Source organism: Aethalodelphis obliquidens, unplaced genomic scaffold (genome assembly GCF_003676395.1).
Source record: "Aethalodelphis obliquidens isolate GAN/ISIS:26980383/991018 unplaced genomic scaffold, ASM367639v1 scaffold2, whole genome shotgun sequence".
Classification (NCBI taxonomy): domain Eukaryota; kingdom Metazoa; phylum Chordata; class Mammalia; order Artiodactyla; family Delphinidae; genus Aethalodelphis; species Aethalodelphis obliquidens.
This window is the reverse complement of record NW_020837946.1, coordinates 7919885-7936301: the sequence shown is the minus strand read 5'-3', so window position 1 is coordinate 7936301 and position 16417 is coordinate 7919885. Positions and strand designations below refer to the sequence as shown.

Genomic DNA, 16417 nt, shown 5'->3' with positions numbered 1-16417 from the left:
GGCAGTGCTTTAGGAACCAACAACAAACAGTGGACTATTTGCCCAAATGCTTCTCTTTGTGTGCAGAAAGAACGTGGGAAGCTCAAACATGGGGTCTCTTTGCAGCTTCTTGGCAATACTCTTCTTCGAATTTCTAAACTTCACTAGAGACGTAACAAAAAGGCGGCAGAGGGATTTTTTTTTTCCTGAGGGCTTTCCCATGAAAATTAGAAATGTTTAGCATATTTTTTAGAATGACAAAGTAAGTATTTAATATAAAAGTATTCATAAGTCACCATCAGACTGTTATTCCTTCAAAATAATTTCTAAAACCAATAAAATAGGAAAACTTTCATATAAAATTATCTGGGGCATTATATGAATCAGCTGGTACACTTTATCAGACATTATCAAATGGGCCATATCTGAGAAAACCTCTATTTAAATAAACAGAAGAAACTAAAGGGGAAGACTTTACCAAGAAATGCAAGAATTCTGATGCCAGATGATTCATGTTACACATCTCTTGGATGTAAGAATCTTTGGCAGAATCACGCACAACCATAATAGTCCCACTGATCCTTGTATTCAGCACTTATTTACTGTATAATGGTGATAGTTAACATGTCTTGAGTGCCAGATACTGGCTAAGTGCTTTATCCACATCTAAATCAATCCTCACAACCCTATGAAATAGGTATTATTATTATAGCCCTTGTATGGATGAGGTATCTGTGGTTTAGGGATGGCAAGTACCATGCTTAAAGGTCACAAAGCCAATAAGTCATAAAGTTGGTTTTTGAGTACCTGATTTCAACAACCATTCTCTTAACATCTATATGACATAAACAGGCCTCCTGCATGCCCAGTCTGTACCAGGGAGAAACTACACTCAAGACTGGGGGACAGAAGAAGAGTAAGTCATGATCCCTAAGCTTGTGGTACAGGACAAGCAGTTCTTCCAGGACACGAGGCTAGAAAGGCACTTCAAACACTGCAGAATACAGGATGCCTTCTGGTGTGGAACGCCAGCTCAGATAATGCTGTTAGTGTATTCCACAGGTCAGAACTCATTTACTTTTGGGGGTCCCTGATTCTTGATCCTTTACATATCCTTGATGGATAGATGACCTATTACAGAGGATAGGCTCTGTGCCTAGAGACACAATTTTTTTTTAGCTTAGGCAAGCTTTCCAGAAATTACTGAACCACTCTAACTATATAAAATCAATAAAGGCACAAGAATGTCCAGATAACAGATCTAGTACTAGTTGAGGGGTTGGTCTCTTCTACATTCAAATGATAAGGGGTATTGCTGGACAATCCAGTCCAGTCAGGATTGGGGGAAATCAGTTTCAGATTGAGGTTCTTGTCTCTCTTCTGAGTTTCTATAAAATCTCCAAAGGCTAAGGGAAACCCCACTGATTATAGTAGCCTAACAATGCTGTAAAGGTCAAATAATTCTTAATCTATGATTCATTACCAGTGCAGACAGATAAAGAAAGTCCTAACTCTTGCCTTTCTCAGAGCTAGCTTCCTAGCAGTCTTGTTCAACTTGATAACTGCAGACACAAGGCCAGGGAAAAGGTGAATAATATTTCCAGCCTTATCTGGCATCTGGCTACATTAATCGCTTAAAGCTGGTCTTTCAAAGAAAGAGGAGGCAGGGTAAAAGAACTAATATCTGAGTACCCACATTCAATGCACATGCTAAGCACTGTCCTAAGAGCCCCTCTCTTTTCTATTTTTCAATCTTATCTCACTTAATAATGACACTCACATGAAACACTACTGCTCTCAGAAGTTAAACACCTTTCTCAGGAACTCACAGCTGGTAAACATAGCTCTACACTATAATCTGTGGATGCTCAAGACCCTTATTTATAAAATGGCATAGTATTTGCATATAAAATGGCATAGTATTTGCATACAACCTATGCACGTCCTCCCGCATACTTTAAATCATCTCTAGAATATTTATAATACCTAATACAATGTAAACGCTATGTAAATAGTTACTGGCATGGCAAATTCAAGTTTTGCTTTTTGGAACTTTCTGGAATTTTTTTTCCTGAATATTTTTGATATGCAGTTGAACCCCAGGATGTGGAACCCACAAATATGGAGGGCTGACTTTACTGATCCACAATGGAAACAAAACTCTGTTTATGATAATAAAACTTCCCTGTTATAAGTTGCATTCAATTAATTAAATATTTCAAATTAATGATCTCCTTGAAATGCAGCTATGTGTTCAAATACTAAAAAGTACACCTCTTGCTTTTCTATTCCCTGAATGATGCCATGAATTCCTTATTTGAAAGGGATTCAAGACCTTACAATTTGCTTTTAAGTACTGAAAATTTGCAGTGTTATAAGCAATCTGAAATTACCTTAATGGACATAGAAGTCTTGTTTATTACAAAGTTTTTGATATAAAGACTTCTTATCCTATTCAGCTTATCTTCTGAGAACATGCAAAAGGAAATGAGAAAATCTCAGGCAGGCAAAGCATCTGGCAGTATGGTCCACATTATAACACAGAGAAATACTTTCATTTAAAGAGCAGGGGTTAGTATTTGAAATCAATCCTTGCCAACTGTAGAATTGCTCCTAAAACCTAGTTCAGATAAGCAGGTTGACATTTTTTCTGCAAACATTCAGAGTAACTTTTATATTTTTTGGCAAGATCAAAACTAATATTTCTCATAAATTCACAAAGGTGATTTACTAGTACATATTTGCCTCACGAGAGAGCCAAAGGAACAATGCTCTGAGAGTGATGACAAAAAGTTTATTTTACATGGAGGGTAACATTACTAGAGTACTCTTTACTTTCTCACTAAATCATTTCCCTTCAACTCTCCAAAGAGAGCTGCCACTATCATTTTTCCCCTCCTATACTATAATCACGCTAACCATCTCATCCACATATTTATTCCCCAAACATGCACTGAATTCTACTGTGTATCAGGCACTCGTTGTACTGGGGATTCTACAGATGTGTTACTCAAAATATGGTCCACAGACTGGTGCTGGTTTGTGAAGGCATTGGTTACCAGTTTGCAACAAGTATTAATTTATTTATTTTAAATTAAATTTTATTTTTTTAACATCTTTATTGGAGTATAATTGCTTTACAATGGTGTGTTAGTTTCTGCTGTATAACAAAGTGAGTCAGCTCTACGTATACATATACCCCCATAACCCCTCCTTCTTGCGTTTCCCTCCCACCCCTCTAGGTGGTCACAAGGCACTGAGCTGATCTCCCTGTGCTATGAGGCTGCTTCCCACTAGCTATCTATTTTACATTTGGTAGTGCATATATGTGACAAGTATTTAAAAATTTTAATAGCAATTTAGCAGAGTAATTTGAATGTTGATTCTAATAATAAAATTTTTGACTTTTATTTTCTATGTCATTTTTCTAATAATTCATTTTAGTTATTTTATAAAAATATCAATCTGTAAAGGATTAGAAGTAAAAACCTGGTTTGCTACCAGTAATAGTTTAAGAAGCTTTAAACTTCTGTTCTAGAGGACAGAAAGACCTCTGCTCTTGCTTGACATGGGCACGGTTAATCCTATGTGACTGTCCAAAAAAAAAAAAAAATCCTTCCATCCTCAGACACACACATTTCTGAGGAACATGTAAGTTCAGGCTTTGTAAATAGGTTTGGGAATACTGATTTTTAAAAAAGGTTGTAAGTTAATAATAGGTTAAAAGAACAATGGAGAAGGGTGAGATAGGAAGGTAGGTCAAGTAGAAAGGACAATTTAATAAAGAACAGGAAATCAACAGGCAACCAGGAGGGTAGCAGGTATAATGAACTGCTATAAGTCTGGAGTGAAGAAGTTAAGAGGGTAACTCAAGCCTTACTGGAGGGAGGAAGACACCAAGTCTAGTCTCTGCCATCCTTTGCATTCTCCGGTCACCTCCTACCCTAGCTCCTAGGCACGGCCTATCCTCCAGCCATCCCTAACTGCTCTACTTCCCAAAGACAGGATCTTCTTTTGCTTGAGTATTTAGCAGACCGCTGCTCCGCTCCCACCAGAATGGGCATCCCACCCTCCAGTACGCTCCTTAAGAACCCAGTGCTATTGTCAACCTCTCTGATTACGTTCCCTGGTACACCCTGAGGCAAAGCTTTGGTTCCTCCTCAGTGCACCTGCACACTTGTTTATGCTCGCGTCACAGTACTTATCAGAACGTACCATGCATATAAGTCTGCAAGTCAAATTCCATTGGCACTATATTATTTATCCTTCTCTTCTCAGTGCTCAGCACGTAATTGCCTCTCAAATATGTGTTGAACCACACTGAGCATCAGAGAGCGAGTCAGAGGGGTTGATTAGAATTCTCATTCAGGCTGAGCAACCAGAAATCAAGGCTCACTGAAGAGTGTCTAGAAGCCAAACAAGGAGAGCTGCTCATTCAGGGTTCAGCAGGCTACGGAAAGGCCAGACTAGAGATGGAGCTCAGCGAAAACCAACAAACCAAAAAACCCCCATTCTCCTTAAGGAGGACAGTTAAGTCAGGAAGCTAAATTGCAGGTAAAAACACATTCGAGTTTAAAAGCCCATTCTGAAGTTGTATTCACGACTTGGCAGAGTACCTGTAAATTATACATGGGCATGTGGCTCATTACCTGTAGTCTGAGGAGTTTCAAGGTGGCTAGAATTTTCAGGCAGAATGGCTGACTAAGCACAAATGACATATGCTAATGTCTACTATGGCAGACCTGAGTAATAGGAGGCAAAGCTCCAATACCAAGGTCACAGGCATGAAGAAAAACTTCCCCCTCTCATTCCTCTGGGGTGGAAGCAGCTGCAATGACCAGCAGTAAACAAAGGGAGTTTCTGTTTAGTGGTATCCCGAACATTTTCATCACAGGAATGCCTTCCTTGGCTCTGCTTACCTAGTTTTTGGTTGTGTTTTTTTCTTTTTGTTCTTGTTCTCTGTCCTTTAACACTCTGCCTTTATGATCTCTCCCCTCTCAAACTCTCTCTTCTTTGTTCACTCTCTGAACTCACTTCCTTCTCCTACTCCCACTTTCATTAATTCTTAAATATCAAAGCCCTCCTCTTAGGCTCCTCCTGCACTAGCATTGGTTATACAGAGCATCTTATTTTTTGGTATATTTTAAGAACCAGTTCTAATTGATCGGCAGTTAAACATCTTTCTTTGACCAATAAGTTCCCAGTGATTTTTCCCTGTGGTACTTTTCCTATTTATGGGGACAAGGTGAGAAAATATAAACGGATCCCTGAGAAACCTGGTTTCAGTATCCTTGAAACATAATATGCAGCACCGTGATCAGTGGTGATATGCCTGTGAAATGATACTCTGGCCCTGGCAGAGGTACTATGCTTGGAAAGCATACAATCAAAATTCAAACTGGTCTGGGAACCAGTGGAGGCAAGAAAGTTAGTAATGAGAAAAAGATCGCTATTTGAAACATAACACAGTCCTCTCACTAGCAAAGTCAAACAGTGAAACAAACCTTTCTTTTTCTAGTAGGTCTATTATTCTACTGATATATGTGCAGTTATGTGCCTGAAACTGCTCAGAAACAAACTAGAATAGACATAACCAAAGAGATTCATAGCGACTCCCTTTGCATTTTTATTTGCTTCCCAGAACTACCTGATCGAAGGAGAGATAACAGAAGGCACTTTCCTGAGGTGCATTCCCAAAAGGGTCAGCAACTGTTTCTTATACATTATTCAGAAGAATGGGGATATTACCTTAAATCCTATCGAAATCCACATTTGGAGATCCTGAATTTTACCTAGCTTTAAAAATGCTACAGTACTGAGAAATCAACTTCCTCAAATTACAACCATCTTTTAAAAAAAAAAAAGCAAAGCCAAAGATGATTTTGGCTTTCAAATGGGACATACGTGTCATGTAGGGGGCTTTTTTTTTTTTTTTTTGCGGTACGCGGGCCTCTCACTGTTGTGGCCTCTCCCGTTGTGGAGCACAGGCTCCGGACGCGCAGGCTCAGCGGCCATGGCTCACGGGCCCAGCCGCTCTGCGGCATGTGGGATCCTCCCGGACCGGGGCACAAACCCGTGTCCCCCGCATCAACAGGCGGATTCTCAACCACTGCGCCACCAGGGAAGCCCTAGGGGGCTTATTTTGCTATCACTCCAACAGCCATAATTACTTCCCAGAATTGTGAAAAAGGCTTCAGATGTCTAATCTGGAGTAAAAAAAAGGATCACTAAGACTCTGGCTTTATCAACACCCCGAAACCTGAAACCTACAAATTTGCAAAATAGAAAGCAACCCTGAACTTCAAAACAAAGATAACTAAATAATTTTAACAATGTTATAGTAAGCATAATACATCTATAGAGCTATAGTTTTTAAAGTTAGTTGGCATATATTATTCCACTCAAATTTCATAACACCTCTGTAAGGCAGACAGAGCAAGCATCTTTGTTTTACAGGTGTTAAGCAACTTGCACAAAGCTGGATAAGCTTAAATAAGTGACTTCCATCCTTTAGTAAAATCTCTCTACCTACTCCCCTAATATCTGCTTTCTCAAGTCACCAGATTTCTTGGAAGAGTAATCTATTCTTGCTGAATTTATTTCCTCATCTAGTATCCATTTTTTAATCCTGGCAAATGATAGTTAATTTGTTTCCCCAAATAGCTACTATTCTCAAAATCTGCTATTCTCAAAAAGATCACCAGTGACCTACAAGGTATTATGGGACTTTCAGTAGTCTCAAATATTCAATGAGTGAATGAAATTTCCAGCAATTTCAAGGACTTGTTTTTGATCCTCATTCTTCCTCATTCTTGACCCCAACTCCCCTCTGAAATCCTCTCTTCCCTCATTTTTCATGCCATCACCTTCCTTTCTCTCTTACTCCCCAGTATCTTTATTTTTACTTATGTATGTATGTATGTATGTATTTATGTTTGGCTGTGTTGGGTCTTCGTTGCTGCGCGCCGGCTTTCTCTAGTTGTGGTGAGCGGGGGCTACTCTTCGTTGCGGTACACGGGCTTCTCACTGCGGTAGCTTCTCTTGTTGCGGAGCGTGGGCTCTAGGCATGCAGGCTTCCGTAGTTGTGGCACATGGGCTCAGTAGTTGTGGCTCGCGGGCTCTAGAGCACAGGCTCAGTAGTTGTGGTGCACGGGCTTAGTTGCTCCGCAGCATGTGGGATCTTCCTGGACCAGGGATCGAACCCGTGTCCCCTGCGTTGGCAGGGGATTCTTAACCACTGCGCCACCAGGGAAGTCCTCCCCAGTATCTTTAAAATTAAACTGCTCAACAGCTACTCATTATCCAAGATGCGATTCAAATGATAATTCTGAAGTCTTCCAGAACACCTTCAGCAGCGGGTCCCACATTACTTCTGAGGTTCCACAGTACTTCATACTACTAGGCACTTATCACACTATATTTTGATTGTTATCATCTCTGTCTCTGTCTCTCCCTCCCTCCCTCATAAAAGTTCTTAGGATATAGAAACTGGCTTATCATTTCGTATCTCTTGGGTTTAGCAAATTACCTGGCACTTATAGACCCTGTTAACACATGTCTGAATGAACCACCAGATAAGTGGCAGCAGTAAGGCCTCTGCCTTTATCCTTCTCACAGAAGGTGGCTCAAAAGCAAAGGCTTTTAAATCTCTTACTTCTTATTCCATGAAAGTAAGTGATCAGGCTTGATTCTCACATTTAGTCCCTTAAAAATTTTTTTTCTTTTCCCTGCAGTGATCTATGAACCACCCTTTCCAAGTAGAACAGTCAGACAGGTAGCGGTGCCACACATGGTATAATAGTTATGACTCCTACAATTTGCCCATCCACTCTCTACCATGTGAGGACACAGGGAGAAGGTGGATATCTGTAAGCCAGGAATCAAATCAGTCAGTACCTTGATTTTGGACTTCCTAGCCTCCAGAACTGTTGAGAAATAAATGTCTGTTGTATTTTGGTATTTTGTTGTGGCAGCCCTAGCAGAAAAATACATGCTGCTTCAATAGTTTCTGGAAAATGTCTTTTTTTCAGCTAACGCTAATTGTTAGAAAATTCTTCCTTATCCCAAGCTAAATCCTGCCCTCTGTATCTGAGAGGTGAGGAAAAACAAAGAAGAATACAGGGGATGTGATCACTATGGAAGAGAATAATTTTCAAATGAAAAATAAATCTGTGACTTAAACACTGAGGAAAAATTTTAAACTCAAAATCGATAATACGGTAACAAAAATAAATTCTCCAGAGAGGAATCACGGTATACTATAGAAAACAGTAGTTTGTAGAAAGACAAACCAAGGTTTAAATTAAGGTTCTGACTTTATCTGAGTGACAACCTTGTCAATCCTTATTACCCCCATTTATAAAGTATGGATAATAATGTGTAGAGTTGTAATAATGTAATAATATGTGAAAGTGCTTTGAAAAACTGAAAAAGACTACAAGAATGTCAAATATTATTAGGCTATCCCCCTTCTTCTTGTGGCTATATTTAAAGTGTTATTTATATTAGAGCTATTTATGTTTAGTTCTCTAGACTTTATCCAAATTCAGAGGCAAAAATTGCTCTCCCTAACTTTGAAATCAGTGGATCCGCAATGCACTAAACAAAATACATCATTAATACTGAGTAGTATTAATCTAAAAAGAGTTGTCTGAAAAACAAAAAGGAAACAATATCATGTTTTAATTATATCAAATCACACAAAAAAATGTTTTGCCTATTTTAGGTGTAGTACATACCTTAATAGAAATATTGCTGAAAAGAGTCCTTGTTAACTAAGAAAGGTTGTCACCAAATCAAAGAATTGCAGTGTTGAAAGGATTTGAGTCCTTCTGGAGTTTATCTACTCTAATGCCTTATCTGATGCGTACATAATTTCCTTCTGCAATACTCCTGATGGACAGGCATCCATCTGGTGCTTAAAATATTTTCTGAAACAATTTTTTTCTTCAGGTAACTCTAATTATTAAAACTGGGCTACACTCTGTCCCCTGTAACTTCTAACCTTGTATCCTCTGAGAGCCACACAGAACACATTTACTTTTTCTTCTTTAGAACAGATTTTTTTTTTTTTTGGCTGCATTGGGTCTTCACTGCTGTGCGCGGGCTTTCTCTAGTTGAGGCGAGTGGGGGCTACTCTTTGTTGCGGTGAGCAGGCTTCTCATTGCGGTGTCTTCTCTTGTTGCAGAGCACAGGCTTCAGTAGTTGTGGTGCACAGGCTTAGTTGCTCCGTGACATGTGGGATCTTCCTGGACCAGGGCTCTAACCCATGTCCCCTGTATTGGCAAGCGGATTCTTGACCGCTGTGCCACCAGGGAAGCCCCTAGAACAGTTTTTTAAACTTTAGAACACTCATATCCTTTGCCCAACTCATCTTCAGGTTAATCCTCCTCAGTTCTCCAGTTATTGTACTGACATGTTTCAAGTGCCTCTCCTCTGGACCAGTTCCACTTTGCTGTACCCCTCCCCGCCCACAGCAGCCTAAGCAAATTCCTCTATAAACAGCGTGCTTATTTAGTCCAATCCACTGAGATCTTTATGGATATTGGACTATAAGAAAATATATTTGCTTTTCCTCTCAGCTTCAAAATTATCAGCAGATCAAAAGCAAAAGAAGAATGTTGCTCCTAAAATCTTGATAATTTGAGTTTTAAGCATTCAAGCAATGGTTGGAACAGTCAGATTACTAGAAAGATGGCCTTGCCTTTACAATATCTTCCTATGATGCTAAAGCTCAGGAATAGGGACAGGTCCATACTTTAAGAAGTCAAGGCCTCCTCTAACATGGGGATTTGTGGATGCAGAGTGCTGACAAGTGAAGCCTGTGAGGCAAAAGTGAGGTCAAGCCTAATAAGAATCTAGAGCTGGCAAACCTCAGCCCTATTGACAGTCCTTTATCAAATATAGTGATGATACAACCAGAATTTTCCATGAGAGTCTTACCATATTCTGTTTCATTTTTCCAGAGGTTAATATTTCACTAGAAACACAATCCTGGAAAGAAATTTAGAAGGTCTGAAGAAGACTATAAGTATCTAATTATATTCCAAATTCCTCCCCCAAATGAAAAGCAGCAATTCCTGTTTAAAAATCCTAAATAACAAAATCAATAGGATGTTATAGTCATTTAATCCATTTAGGATAACGATAACAACTTCTCGGAGCCCATGCAGGAGGATTCTGGAGAACAAACTACTGATCACAATCTACATGAAGTCTATTACTAGACAATCTGTGATCAACACAATCTGTGTATTTACTGGCTGTATGGGTGGTATGTTTTGGTTGCTTTCCCAAAATTTGGGTTGATAAGATAAAAACTATATTTTAGGAATTATAAACCCCAGACTCATTTTTAACACTTGGCCAAGGCACCTCTCAGGCAATACTGACATTCAAGAAAAGTTCAACAGTCTACTACTCTTAACAAGGAAATCTAAGTGAATAGAAGATGTAAAGCCAACTATTTTTGACTGGAGGTAGTTAAAGATCAAGGTGCTGTGAGAAAGAGAATGTGGGAGATCCAGGAGCAAACTATGGAGAGGAAATGCAAGAACACAAGTGAAAGGTGCTTTCAGAAACCTTCTGAGCCAAACTGGTTCTTTTTTTGCTCACCTGCCATAAATTGGAATGTGATTAGTTGCTAGAAAACAAGCTAAACACTAGGTACACAACAATGCTTCTCAATTGATTAATTTCTTCAGAGGCAAAACAGATATTACAGTTGCTCAGTTAGAAAGCGAATAATAGCATGAAGTCATTGGTTATACCTCAGAAAAATAAGTGGTTTTACAGAAATATTAACGCTATTATTATCGTTAATAATATTAAGTATTAATAAAAAAATAATACAGCAGTTAACATTTATTACTGTATGCGAGGCACTGTACTAAGCATTTTATATGCAGTCTCATTTAATGCTCATATCAACCCTCTAAAGAAATGAAATGGATAGTGAGGTTCAGAGTTTGAGTGCTCTGCCTCGGGTCACAGTGGTGGGGTAATAAAGTCTGAACCTAGAGTCTACTGATGACAGCTCTCTGCTTTACTGCACTTACACGTAAACTTTTGATAGATATCAATTACTTTCCATAAAGGTCTCTCTCTCTCTCTCTCTCTCTCTCTCTCACACACACACACACACACACACACTCACACACACAAACACACACACACACACAGAGCAAATGAAGCATCCCTTTTCCGCAATAGTTGCCAACACTGAATATTATCAGTCTTTTAAATTTTTGTCAGTTAATTGGGAAAAAAGGGATAGTCTGTTGTTTTAATAGGGTTGAACATCTCTGAATTTATTCATTGGTCATTTGCACCTTTCTTCTGTGAACTATTTGTTCATATCCTTTGCCCATTTTGAGTTAAATATTTATCTTATTGATTTGCAGGCAGTCAATTATATTCTGGATATTATATTAATATCTGGAGTATAAGTAAAGAAAGAAATGGAGACAATTAGCTAATCTTTAAAAAAATTAAATCTGCTTCATACCTTACACCCAAGCAAATTCCAGATGGATCAAAAATAATGAAATCATAAAAGCATAATCCTTTCTTATGGCAATGTGTCAGTTTCTTGGTATTAATTTAATAAAATTATGGATTTATGTTGAGGAAAAAGTAATTTGAACAGGCTGAACAGGGCATTTCAGCCTATACTAGAAAACTAGTATAAGACTTTCAGTGACAAATCTATGTCACTGAAAGCAACTGAAAGCAACTATATTCGAAAATTATGAACGTGGTAAATTTATTAAGTTTAAAAGTTTCAAAATAATACTTATGATTCCATTTTAATAAAAGGAAACACATTAAACATTAGGTACATCAGAAGGCTATATTGAAATATTAACAAAGGTCATTTCTAGGTAGCTGGAGTTTGTAAAAGAAAAATTCAATACTATTTTAAAAAATGCATTGCTTTTGAAGATATCCCTTCTAAACAGACACAAAGATGGTTAGACTTCTGGAAATAAGGGTTTGTGACTCATTCATTTTTATGTCCTTTAAGCGCACAGTGCCTGTTCAGAAGTCTCCCGAAAGACCTCTGTTGAATGAATGAAATGGGGAACACAGGATTTACAAACAAAATCTCCATATCAGCTACTTAAAATACTCAAATTCAAAACTTTGCAGGAGAATCATATTTGTTCCTCAAGTAATATTTCATTCACAACGTTAGTTTATAACTACAAAATGTTATGTTTTTAACAAACAAGAAATAAATGTAAGACTCTTAATGTGTATGAGCTAAAAGCAGTGGGGTGGAGATGATGTGGAAAAGAAATCTTGGGAATTCCCTGGCGGTCCAGTGGTTAGGGCTCCGAGCTTCCACTGCAGGGGGCACAGGTTTGATCCCTGGTCAGGGAACTGAGATCCCACAAGCCCGTGTGGCCAAAAGAAAAAAAAAATTTTTTTAAATATTTTATTTTTGAAAAGACTTATTACAAATACAAAAGTTTATGTTGAATTCTCTCAGACACAAAGACTATCCCTGATTTATGAAGTATGTTATTCATACTTACTGAGTATCTATTATGGGCATATGGGCAAGCTTCTATTTGTATAAAAAGGGCATGAATATTTACAAGGAACTTATAATATGACTTCAAACACATAACTCTGTTCATGACATATCAATCCTATTGTAAACTGTACTAAATCATACTATAAAACTATAATAATTGAACTAATGCGTACAGGAAAGGAATGGGAAGAGATAAACAGACCGATGAAACAGAAATATTCCAAAAATAAACCCATGTCTTATGAAGACTGAGTATTTGACACCAAAGATAGCTTTCAAAACAGAGGGGAAAGGATGGCCTAACTACTTAGGAAACAGTAGTGGGCAACTGGCTATCCAAATAGCAAAGGAAGTTAGATTTCTACCACATACCATCTGTGTAAATACATTTCAGATGGATTAAAGAGCTAAACATTACAAAGAGAAAGAAACATAGGCTATTTAATTAACCTGAAGATAAGGAAGGTCTTCTTAAACGAGACACAAAATTCAGAAGCCACATGAATAATATTGATGAATTTGAAGTGATAATTTAAAATTTCTGTTCAACAAAAAACAGACAAGCAATACATTGAGAGAAAAGATGTGCAACGTACAATACAGGCAAAGGATTGATACTACAAGAAAGAACACCTACAAAGCAGTAAGAAAAATAAACAATTCAATATCAACAAGCAATTCACGAAGAAAAAGAAATGGCCAAACAGAAGATTCCGTGACTTCTCTACTAACAACAACGACAACCATAATAGCTAATACATAATGCTTACTAGGCATCAGGAGCTTGGCTACGTGCTTTCAATATCAACTCATTTAATCCTCCCAACAACCCTAGGAGATAAGGTATTATTTTTATCCCTTTTTACAGTGGAGGAAATTGTGGCAGCAGTTAAAGAAGCTGCTCAGGGACACACAACCAGGAGTGCAGGGCTAGAATTCCAATGCTGAGAGTGTAGCTCTACAGGCCAGTATAGCACCGAACCACTGTCCTATATGACCTCTCCAGGGATCTAGGCATCAGGGAAATACAAATTAAAACAAGATGTCATCTGTTGTTCAAACTGACAAAAATAAAAAAGCCCAACATAGTCAATGTGGCAAATGAGGATTATCAACATTGTTGGCAGAATAAAAAAATGGCGATTTCTTTTTGTAGTAAAAACTCTTCAGAAACAGATGCTGTGAAAGTTCAGAAAAACAATTTATGCAATAAAAGGTGGACAATAGTCAGGTAGTTTCTTACTAAAATGTTAATTTTATTTTCTCCTGAAGGTAGTAACAAATCCTAGAACTCCTTTCCTTTTCTCTCTTAATTCTCAGATGCCAATAAAGGCCACCAGAGGATGAGCATTCCTTTGCTCCCATGCTAACTGTTTTTTGGTGGCTGCTTCCCTTGTGATTTAATCAGCCCAGGTCAAATTTTCCCTGAAAACCTGCTTCTTGATGCACTAAACAACACAGATTCTGCTTTCTATTCTTTTCCATATTTGTCCCTTAGCCTCTTTCTCAAGAGCCAAAGTTTCTCTTGAACAAGGTTCAAGAGACAAGACTGAAGGTGAGAAGCTCAAACTTTCCCTTTTTGGGGTGTTCAAAAGCCATTAAAAAGACTCTTACTTTCAGCAACAATGTTAACTCCAGACAAAAACATGGCTTGTGAAATCTCTCAATTCTCCAGTCTCCAGTTTACTGTTTACAGCATAAACGTTAAGTAATAATATAAATTACTTAAGGGAAAAATAAAATCCATGTCATAGCTTTTCTAATACTTCAGCCATGCCTATCTACTTATAGGCACTATTATGAAGAGAAACACGGGAAGGTACATGGAGCTATAAAAGAGGCTGTTACTAAACATCACTGCATAAAAGTACTGAAAGTTCATCATGAATGGCAGTATGTAAAGGCCTTTTTTAAGAGCCTTCCCTTAAAAAAAAAAAGCACAGCAGGTCAGCTTCCATTTGAAAAGTTTCATTTGTACATCCAAAACTTCCTGTAACTTTTTTGCTGTTGTGTTCTAAAACTTACTACCAACTTGGTTTCTGATTATGACAAAGCAATTAAAATTTGCAGGGGTGAAATGGTCACTGTGGAAACACACTGGCAGCTCAGAGAACGGTGCTTGACGAAACCTCCAGGAGAGGAACCCTACATCGTCACTGAGAGACGAATTTAAGAGTGTTCCATATTGTAGCCATAGGATGTAAGAAGAGATTAAGGTCAGCAGGAAAATGTAAGACTGGAATGAACGAGATTGGGTTTTTTCATCTGCATCATATGGTCACAGATTAACATTCCATTAAAACACAAAGCTTCACTACGGAAGGGGAGAAGGTTGCACCCGCGGCACCACCACAGGCCTGAGGCAATGATTTCGATATGCTGCTAAATGCTACCGTGTCCCCAACGTCATCAAATAATTGCTGGACAGCTCCACCATGTCTACCCGTTAACCACACAAAATCGAGGGAGCAGACACCTTTGCCAGGAGTCCCAGTGCAAAACCATAACTCCTCAAGGCTTCGCACGCGCAAATTTAGGGTTCTCATTCCGCTGGAAAGAAAACTGAGGATCTGAGGGAGAAGCAGCGACCGTCCAGTGCCTCCAAGGGCCAAGACAGAGTTAAGATGAGGTCCACCTCGGACTTCTCACTCCCCACCTTCCTCCGCTCCAACCCTGGAAAAAGCCACAAGTGAGCAAGAGAAGTTGTGGAAACAAGACCGGGGTGGGAGGGGGGGTAGGAGGGGAGAACCCGAGAGAGTTCAACACCAGCGCCTGCATTTGTCCCACACAAGGTCACTCGCTCCAAGTCACTTTTCCCTGCTGCCCTGGTGGGCTTCCCGCCAAAGAGGCAGCTAGGCTTCGAGGCCAGCCCACCGCGCCCCCTCGGCCCTCCCCTGCGGGCCGCAGCCCCTTCCCGGCCTCTCTTCTCGGACCCAAGCGCGCCTCTCGACACCTGTCTCCGACGCCCGGCCCCTCTCTCAGCCCAATTCCGCGGCTCCTCCGCTTCTACCCACGGGGCCCCCATCAACCTCCCCTCCCTCCCTCCGGACGCCCCTTTCCCCGCCTCCCGCGCCCGGTCCCGCCGGCGGCCTGGGACGGCGTTCCTTTTTTCCCTTCCCGCCGCCCTCTCCTCGGGTGCCCACCTGGCGCGGCCCGCCCCCGGCCGGTCTCCTCAGTGAGCGGCCGCCTCCCAAGTCCTCCCGGCCCAGCCCCGCTCCCGGGAGGATACAGTTTGAAGCCCCTCAGGATCTCCCTGGCCCGCTCGTCCTTGGTTGACATGATGCGGCGGCCGCCGCCTGCGGCTCTCCCACGCTGGCCCGGCGGAGCCTCCGTAGACTGTGCCCAGGAGCCGAGGACTGAGCCGCAGCCCGGCCTGCAGACCTCGGGCGAGCAGCGACAGCGTCCAGACCCGGACCGACCTCTTTTCCCTCAGCTCCCGCTCCTGATCCCTTCTCCTTCCCTCTAGCCTCGGAGCGCCCGCTCTGAAGCCAATGGAAAGCCTGCCTCGGCGATTGGCATCTTGATCAACCAATAGAAACATTCAGCGGCTTCGCAGGGGGACGGAGAGCGTCAATGGGAAGGGCCCTCCCCGGGAAGTCCCGTAGGACAAAATTTTCATTTGGTGGTGTTGCCTAGAGTTTGACCCTGCGGAGGGTTGGCTTCAGATCTGCAGACGCTCGCTTCGAGCCCGCTCCTGCCGCTGGGCACAGTAGGGCTCTGAGATAACGGCAGGTTGCCCTGTGCGATGTGGCGGAGACTACACTTCCCAGAATTCCAGGGGAGAGCCCGGGGGACCACAGATCCCAACACGCAACAGAAAGCCCAGGGACTACAAATCCCAGCATCCCCTGCACTCAATTCCTCTGTAACTTAGATTCCAGTGTGCCGCGCAATGCG

General features: G+C 40.5%; 1 protein-coding gene across 1 annotated transcript in view; it reads right to left on the bottom strand.

Moving 5' to 3' along the window:
- The window catches only part of PDE6D (phosphodiesterase 6D), a 52134-nt gene extending 36126 nt beyond the window's left edge, over window positions 1–16008 (bottom strand). Inside the window, exon 1 of the mRNA XM_027118493.1 lies at window positions 15750–16008. Within this exon, the coding sequence (XP_026974294.1) occupies window positions 15750–15799 (50 nt within the window). The 5' untranslated portion in view covers window positions 15800–16008. The remainder of the gene's footprint in view (window positions 1–15749) is intronic.
- Between the last annotated feature and the right edge of the window lie 409 nt (window positions 16009–16417).